The 9,276-nt window shown below is 43.4% G+C and overlaps 1 protein-coding gene across 2 annotated transcripts in view; it reads left to right on the top strand.

The window, feature by feature from the left end:
* Positions 1 to 2,509, top strand: part of INTS7 (integrator complex subunit 7) — an 88,994-nt gene extending 86,485 nt beyond the window's left edge. For both annotated transcript variants that reach the window (XM_026509099.4, XM_044387819.3), the window contains exon 20: positions 1,014 to 2,509. In XM_026509099.4, coding sequence (XP_026364884.1) covers positions 1,014 to 1,301 — 288 coding nt within the window. In that variant the 3' untranslated portion in view covers positions 1,302 to 2,509. The remainder of the gene's footprint in view (positions 1 to 1,013) is intronic.
* Positions 2,510 to 9,276: the final 6,767 nt, after the last annotated feature.

Here is a 9,276-nt window from a genome sequence, read left to right on the forward strand (position 1 = left end):
CATAGATGTTAAACTCCCTGAAACAGGTGATTGCACCCTATTTCTTCAGAATACTTCTTCATAGAGGAAAGAGAAATGGGAATTGGAGTTGGGGTCAGGTAAGCAAGTGTAGGAGAGGAAAATTTTCTCTTCCACTGTCTTAGGGTCTCCAGCTGGGCCTAAGATTAAACTGATATTGAGGCGGATTAACATGAGAAAGGCATACATGTTTGTTAGAATGGTACCCGTACACGGGAGTCCTCACAAGACAATGGAAACCTAAAGAAGTGACCAGAGAAGAAAGTTTATGTAACTTTTAGACAAAGAAACGGTAAATTTGTGAAGATAGAAGACAAATGGGCGAGGGACAGTAAACTGGGGAAGTGACTGGGAGAGAGGTGGGGGGAGAGAGGGGGTGGGGGAACTGGGGGTGGGGGTGGGAGATAGGGGTTATTGTAGTTTGTTGGTGGAGGTACATTTCAGCATTGACTCCCAGTCTCTAGTGATAGGATGTTCTCCTCTTCTTGGTACAAAGGGCACCTTTCTCATGGGAGATTTTATGACCTGTTTTAGGTAAAAATGGGGGGTCAGAGAGCCCTTCCCACATCTGCCTTTTCTCAAGTGCCTTTAGCTTAAAATAATGTGCCAAAGCAGCATATTTTGAGGTGGCACGTCCCGAGCTCCTTCCCAAGGAAGAGAGGCCAGCACATGAAGGGATTGAGAAAGGCGCTAGAGCTCGTGCTACTCAAGGACGGTGAGGAGCCGGGATCGCTTGATGGTGGAGAGTGTAGGCTCTGGAGTTAGCCTGCCTAGGTTCAGAGGCCAGCTTCACCACTCACTGGCTGTGTGACCTTGGAGAAATTACTTAACCTCTCTGCCTCAGTTTCCTCATCTATAAGGCAAGGGCAAAAATGGTGCCTAAACCTCTTGGCTGTTTGCAAGGATTAAGTAAGTACTTCATACGGGGCCTAGCTCACAGTAAGCACTCAGTAAATGTTAGCTGTTATTGTTATTTAACAATTTTTTCATTCCAGATACCCATTGACAATATGACCAACGAGATGGAGCAGAGGGTTGAACCTCATAATGATTACTTCAGTACTCAGTTTCTGTTGAACTTTGCTATCCTTGGGACACACAACATTACAGTGGAATCTTCAGTGAAAGATGCCAATGGTATTGTATGGAAGACAGGTCCCAGAACTACCATATTTGTAAAATCCCTGGAAGACCCTTATTCCCAGCAAATTCGCCTCCAACAACAGCAAGCCCAGCAACCATTACAACAGCAGCAACAACGAAATGCCTACTCACGGTTTTAGCCACACGAGGAATGCACTACTGGCTTTATAGGAATTGATCAAATGGGCAAAAATAATTTGATTTTACATATGGATTCAGATATAAAAGTTAGAATGTGGAGTCCATTTATTCATTGGTTTCTATAATGTAATACTCTGGGGGAAAAAAAAGGTTTGTTTTCTTCAGAAATTTAATTTGAGAAATAACTGGGTTCCTAGCCAGCAAGAATTTTTGTTCTTGTTCCTTCTTAAACCAAGTCCTTTATCATCTGTTTGACATTTTCATTGTTTTATTGTTTTTCCGTTGCTGAGCCTTTTCTTTCTCTTTCAAGAAAAGTCATGTATTGGGCTCACTGAATTAGTAGATTTGACTCCCTGTCCACCAAAACATATCACTCGCTACCTGGCACAGACCTCTAATTTTGAGCCAGGAGTTGGGAAGTTCTGACCAGTCAGTACAAAGTGGACCTGTGGTAACAGAAACCGAGTTCTCCCCTGGATGGACATCAGTGTGTCCCCTGAAATCCAGTTTTCTGGATTTTGAGAGCATGCAGTCTAGCAGATTTGAAACATCCTGCTATATTGTTTCAACTACTTACTTATCATTTCTATGCTAACACAATCTTTATTTATTGTTTTAGTATTTAATTGACCCAAAAAACAGCTAACAATTACATACCAAAATTGGAGATTAGTCATTTGTGTTTTCTAGTATGTGTGTGGTTTTGTTTATAGTGTAGACTTTTTACATTATTTCCAAGAGTGAGAAAACTCACTCACATTTATTATCTTAATGTTTTAAATTAGGAGGGCAGATCTTTTGATTGGTTTGGTTTCTTCTTCGCAAGTTATGTAATGCTAGACCTGATTGTCTAGAAAGAACAGCCTCTGTTGCACAGCCTCAATTAGTTGGGACGCTCAGGGAATAGATATTTTCTGGTTAGCCAGAAAACCCCTTTTTTTCTATTTCAGTACAGGTTGAAAACCATTCTAAAATATAATAATAATAATAAACTTTCTTGTCTAAACGCGGTATACTAGACGTAATTTACCTGTTCATTCTTCATCTGCGGTCATTCGGTGCTCGGGATCATGGTTTTCTAAACATCAGGGATCATAGGGTTGCAGATGTTGTTGATGATGACAATTGGGCCGTAAGCAGCTGTGAAGATGAAGCCGGGCACATTCCCGGGAGGGTTCCTTTTTAAATAAATCTCTCCTTTTCTTTGCTTGTGTTTTGCATTTTTTTCTTTAAAGTCAACATTAGCTCAAAGAAAAAATGAGTTGGTTTTTCTTTTTTCCTCGTCATGTCGCCTCCAGCGGTGGGAAGTGATTGGCAACTCAGATTCCTCTGAAACTGCTTGGCTCCATGAGCTCTTGTCCCAGCAAAAAGCACCCTCTGCTGCCATTGGCCAGACCATTGTCATAAAACACCTAAGTCCACAGTGTCCGCTGAGGATGACCTCTCTTGAAATGCAGCGCGGTGGTACACCGTGCATGATGTGGACAACTGTGACAGCATCTGGGAACACAGGCCCGAGGAAGAATTGCCCAAGTGGTGCAGTGGAGGTATGCAGGACCCCTTTCCTTTTCACCAGGCGTGGAAAAAAACTGGACCAGAAAGCACAGGTTGCACTTTGGTTCTGATGAATTAGCCCTGTGGCCCCGGGGCAAGTTACTTTATCTCTCTAGAGTAGTTTCTTTGTAAAATGACTGAATTAGACTGGATCTCCTAACTCCAATCTAGAGTTTTATCAGGTGACTGAAAGAGTAAAAGACCAAAAAAAAGAGCTCTTATATGAGGGGAACAATTTTTTAATTCGGTGTCTGTTTTCAGAATGAAATTTTATAATGTCAATTTCAGGTGTCTGGTCCTGTTTCAAGGCAGAATTCTCAAGAGAAGAAGCACATCTTGTAAGCCAATAATTCCCCTCAGTTCCCTTTGAGACCTTCCCAGATTTTATGTTCTTAAAAGGCTTTTTTTGATAGCTACAGTTATAAACTCTTTGATTTGGTGTACTGTAGGGCTCCTGGCACAAACTTGGAAAGGAATTATTAATAAAAACAAATCCAAATAGTTCAGAGTAGGAAAATAACTCTGTGAAGCAAAAAAGGCTATTTTAATTGAGTATGTCCATTAGATCCAGGATTGGAACTCTGATTTTATGTTTGGTATAATGTCTACTGCATTTTTGGCATCAGCTGTTAAGCAGTTATTTGGGGTAAGGGGAAGTTGAGTTTATAATTTCAACAGTACAGTAATGAATGAAAAGAAAAAAATAGGGAAAGATTAAGGAAAGAAAGATACACATACTGATTGTGAAGTGAGCATGTCCTCTGAACTTAGAAATGTGGACAATAAAGGGTGCCGGCTGATTGATTCTAGGAAGACAGGGCTAATTTTCTCAGTGTTTTGCCACTTTGCAATATAACCTGGTGGCTCAGAGCACAGCCTCTGCAGCCACACTGTCTGGGTCCAAATCCTAACTCTGTCTAACTTGGTGACCTTGGACAAGCGACTTGGTATCTCTATGCCTCCATTTCCTTATTCCTAAAATCAGGAAATATAATCGTGCTTCATGGGAGAGTTGTGAGGATTAAGTGAGTTAATACAGAATTAATATATGTAAAGCATATAGCATGCTCCTTGCAAGAAGCAGATACATGAGTTTGCTAGCATTATGACTATTATATCCTCCCTAATATTATTTTTCACAGTGTTATATCAACTCTTAATCTTAGCATTTTATTTATTCACAATAAAAGTTTCTGCTATTCTGCTACTAAACACACATTTAAGCTATCCTCCCCTCATTTTCAACTTGGGTATGTCAAGTGATTAACAAAATAACTTAATGTTGACCCAAACAAAATGGAATTTCTGTCTACAACCAGTATTATAAATCCTATTAAAATGTTTAAAGACCTATATACAAAGAAAATTATGAAAATACTTTCTAAAGCTGCTGATTGTCCTCAATAGTGACAGCAATAATATATTGACTATTTAGAAATTAAAGTACTGTTATATTCCAGTTTAGCCTAAGAGATCTTGTGATACGACCTTTGAAGCTCATACTAACCAAGGTGGCGGATTATGTGCAACTGGAGACGCTTAGTCATTTTCTCATTAACGTATGGTTCCCAGAAGAACAAACTAACCAAACCAAGATCCTCAGACTAGGGTCCTAGGAATGTCAGTTTAAGTTCTATTTATAAGACTCACTTGCCATGGATCCTTAGCCCTTCTGTGCCAACACCTGCCAGCATTGAGAATAAGAGGATCCTGCCACTTGTTATGTAGCATATATGCAGTGCTTGTCCAATAGAACTTTCTGTGGTGATGAAATGTCCTAAATCTGGCTATCCAGATTCACCACTAGTCCTGTGTAGCTATTGAGTGTCTAAAATATGGCTAATGTGACTGAATCTTTTATTTACTTTTAGCTCAGTTAAATTTAAATAGCCTTGTGTGGCTACCGCCTGCAGAATTGGGACAATGCAAGAGTGAGAAGAAATGAGATTCGCTATTCCCTTTGGACCTCGGTAACTCTTAAATAGATTTCTAAGTAAGAGGTCTGCTTTGGAATTCTTTGACTCATCAAAGGGTTCACATGGAAGACTGTAGATGACAAGGAAGGTACTTTGGGGTTTGTGGGTTTGCTTTGCTTTTAGTAATACTGTGTTTCTCAACCAAACACCTGGCCCTGTTCTTTCTATAATTCACCCTTGGATTTAGCCTTTGTCAGTCACCAGCATTAAAAGTACGATGTCCAAAAGTCTGGTGAATGGGCTTAGATCTCTTAACAGCCGGAGGTTACAGTCTTCCTTTCCATTGCTTGCCGAAGAACACAAAGACCTATAACACCATGGGCCGAGTATTTTATAGGCTTGACTGGAACTAGGCCATTATTATTCTGTACTGTCTCCCTGTATAAAGTATTCATTCTAGGAGTAGTTTAATTTGTAATTGCAATTGGGATTTAAACAGAGTGAGTCATAGTTTTCTCCTTAACTAGTATACCAAGACCCAGAGCCGTTGATACCCACTTTCTATGAAGAATGCTAAGTGTTGTAAATTTACTTTTTTCAAATCTACCACAGATACAAAGCATTTTTCAGTCTTTATCTTTTCCCTTATCTTCCCGCTTACTTGCTAATCTCTCCTGAAGCAATTCTGTCCTGCACAGTCAAGTTTGTTGTGCAATAATTGTCCTCTGTTTAGATCTGGTTAAAGACTGAAGCCTGGTGAAAGGAGTTTGGGGATTATCTTCCTCTCAGATCATGTCTACAAGGTCTAGCTTTTGTCTTGTGATACTAGGCTGACAAACTGAGGCTAAAAATATTTTTATTGTTTACAGAGAATTATTTTTAGCAAATTGTAAAGGTGAAATAATGTGCTTTCATTTGGTATTGGGAAATGAATCAATCAGCAAAATAAGCATCTGTACCTTCAAAAGATAGGATGAGTTGAAGAAAATCAGATTGTTTCACAGAGAAAAAGTATTCTCTACTTTACCTTTTGGTTTTCTTGGGAGATTTCATTTGTGAATTTTGAAGAAGCTTATTTGTGGCTATGAAGCAAAAATATTTCAAATAGAAAACTAAGACAACATGGAGCTAAATTAGACTGAAGAATTATGAGAAGATACCAATGTCGAGTTGTGTTTCCAAGGCCATGGAAGGTGAGAATAGGCCTTGCTGCCTCGAGTTGCACCCCGCCCCTGCCCCCGCCCCCTTAACTGGAAGCAGTGAAGATAATGATGCTTTCTACCGATGTGTCATCTCACTCTGAGATGAACAAAGGATGACAAATTGTTAACACTTGTGTCCCCCACCTTGCTGTCCCTTCCCTACCCCCACGCAGCAGGCAAAGACAGATGTCATGTGATTAGGAGGGTCAGTTCTGAAGCCCCCCACCACACACACACACACACACACACACACACACACACACACACACAAGAGTAGATGAAAAGCCTATTGTGGAAATACAAGTGGGGGAGAAGGGCTTCCCAGCTGTGAGCCCCACACCACGCCAGGCTCTGAGCTGGGGGTGGGAAATGCAAAAGGAATCTGACGGGGAGAGCCCTCAGGCAACTTGTAGTCTACTGACAGAAAAAGAAAAAAAAAAACCTTATATTTTTACAGAATGTGGAGAGAGCTTTGTAAAAGCTATTGACATAGCCCAAAAGATGCCATTTCTGAAATTCTTAATAGTGTCTCCCCTTGTATGTAACAGGCCAGGCTTTTAGGTAATTAGAAAATGGCCGTCATTTGGCATTTTCTCCTTTCCCCGCACTTGGAAGTGCAAGTGTTCCTTCCTTCTCGGAGAGCCTCTTGACATTATCAGGGACAATTGGGGACCTACTCCTTAGAAGCCAGAGAGAAACAAAAAAGCATTTGGAAAAAAGATACACCCTTAAAGTGTGAAGTCAACATTTGGCCTTGAGGAGATAAAAGCTTACCCTCCGAAAGAATTAAATATTGTCTCATGTTGCAGAAAGTACTGCTGCTTCTAGCCAGGCCGTTGGATGACACAAACCTCCAATGTCACATTTCAAGGTATCAAGGCCTCGGGGAGAAATGACTGTAATCACAGAATCACTTAAGCAACATCAAATCTATCCTACTTAGTGGTTACAGTGTCCCCTGGGATGCTCAAAAGCATATTAGCCCTGGCTAGAATCGTCTCTCAGGGAGTGAGCTCATCAGGAATCTCTCCTTGAGGGCCCTTGACACAGGAGAGGGCCCAGGAGTCTGTCCTAAGCACTACCTCTCCCTCCTTCCTCCCCCAAGCGGCTGACCAGGAGTAGCTGATGGCAAGCACTTCTCCTTCATCCTGAGCACTAGAGGTACCTCAGCTGACATCACAGGCTCTGTGGCGCAGTCAGCAACATTCGTCTGAGCTGGAGTTCGTGAATCTGGACAGATTCCCCAGATCTATGCCAAAGGCACAACCAACAAGGACACAGACAATTTTAAAAAACAGGTAACCCTTTTTATTCATTCACCAAATGTCGGTTGACCACGTACAGGGTACCGGGAGCTGGGATTACAGTGATGCACAAGCCCCTAGGGTTTATAGCCATGCCATTTGTTTTTGCACAGACCACGGGAGGGAAGGCCACGATAAACCCACCGTGCTCTCTATTATGCTGTGGGCCTGAGCTTCCTAGGTGGTCGATCATCTGCTCCAGTGAAAGGGGAGAAGAATGGGTTTGGACAGGACTCTCCGGGCTAGAGTCACTGCTGTTTCCAGTGTGGCCCTTCAGGAAAACACTCAGCCTGACACCTTCTCCTTTTGTATCCACCATCTTCACAGTTCACTAGGTTCTTCCTTATATCCAACCTGAACCCCTCACAGCAGTCGACCTCCTGCTTCAATTCCCCGCGTTTGAGGGAAATGGAAAACTCCCCAAAACCATGGTCATAGGGAAATAGCTCTAATCACAGCAGTCTCCCCTTACCCCAGCTGCGCCACATTGAAAAGCCCTTCTGTCCCTCCAGACTGGGCAGAAACATCCTCGCCCTGACTCCTCCAAGCAGACATGACAGTTGGGATCCCTCTGTGACCAGCAGCAGATCTAGTCCTGTGTACAGCGGTCCGCCGCCTGACCTTCGGTGTTGGCACAGATGTGGACAAATGGTGGCGAAAGTCGCCATGTGCTGTTCATGGGAACAGGCAACTCCCTCCACCGTCCCATGCCCCACACCACCACCCCCTGCCTATTCTGAGTCTCTGTTTCCTCTCCTAACATCTCTGTGGACCTTGGCTTCTTCATCTGTGAAATGGGGCTAATGACCGCCCTGTGGAAGAGCTATGAGACTTCAATGTATTAGTGCAGGCGCCAAGCCCGCTACTTCGCAAGGATCCACCGATTGTCGGCTGTCTTCTGCCTCTGTGGTGGAGTGGCCAGCACGGCCTGAGGGCCCGGGAGACAGCGGGAAAAGAAACTTCAGGCTTGTGAAATAGCGATGTTTCAGATCATCTCTGCCTTAGAGGAAGATGATGTCCCAGGGCGTTAGAGGACCCTAAAAGTACGAAAATGTCTTAGACTCCTAAGAAATGTATTATTCTCTCTCTCTCTCTCTCTCTCTCTCTCTCTCTCTCTCTCGGAGGGCATTTACATTTATCAGCATCCCTGTCAGCACAATCTTTGAGCCCCCCGGGGTGGGGGGGACAAAAAGAGAAGCATCACCAGCACAGTGAGCCAACCCAGGCTTCTCTGTCATTCTGAGTTACTTAGCAGGCGCGCAATAAGTGGGCTTATAGCCAAACTCCATTCTTGCCATCAGGATCTATTGGCTATAAGCCCCATGAGTCAATGGACACCCCCTACCTGACTGAACATAGCTATTTTCCTACTGATGAGACTGCTATTTTCCCCAAATGCAGAACACAAGGCAAGGAGACTTAAAATTGAGAAGTTTACGTTGGCGAGAAGGAAGAACTTAGTGAACTGTGAAAATAATTAAGGAAGGAGGCTTTTGGACTGTGGGAGCTGTGCTGTCCAACCACAAGGATGCGTTTGCCAACAGCCTCTCCGGAGGCAGAGGGATGGACTGTCTGACCTCTTGGCCCCATTCCTTCAGCAGGAGCTCCTGCAGGGAGGCAGGCTCCCTGGGTGAGGGCTCTGCCTGGGAGAGGGGATGCGGCCCTTCTCCCCCACCAAACACATGCCCTCCAGACAGCACTCAGGCGGTGTGACTGCAGATATAAGTAACCCCTGCCTGCCATTTTCTGGCCTTAGAGCAAATGCCTCTGGCCATTGCCCAGAATGACGTCAAGGGAACAAAGAATGGGGTGAAGGGAGGGGGGGGGTGCTTGGTGGCTGAGAAGAGAGGGCTGGTGAAGAGCTTATGTTTCCTCTCACCTCCCAAGTGTGTGTCTGTGTGTGTTTATATGAGATATGTGTCTAGGCAGGGAGAGGAGCTGTCCTACTTTTGAGGGAGGGGGACTGTCCTTTACAGTGTTCCCTCCTTCTCTTCCCAC

Source organism: Ursus arctos, unplaced genomic scaffold (assembly GCF_023065955.2).
Source record: "Ursus arctos isolate Adak ecotype North America unplaced genomic scaffold, UrsArc2.0 scaffold_2, whole genome shotgun sequence".
Lineage (NCBI taxonomy): Eukaryota > Metazoa > Chordata > Mammalia > Carnivora > Ursidae > Ursus > Ursus arctos.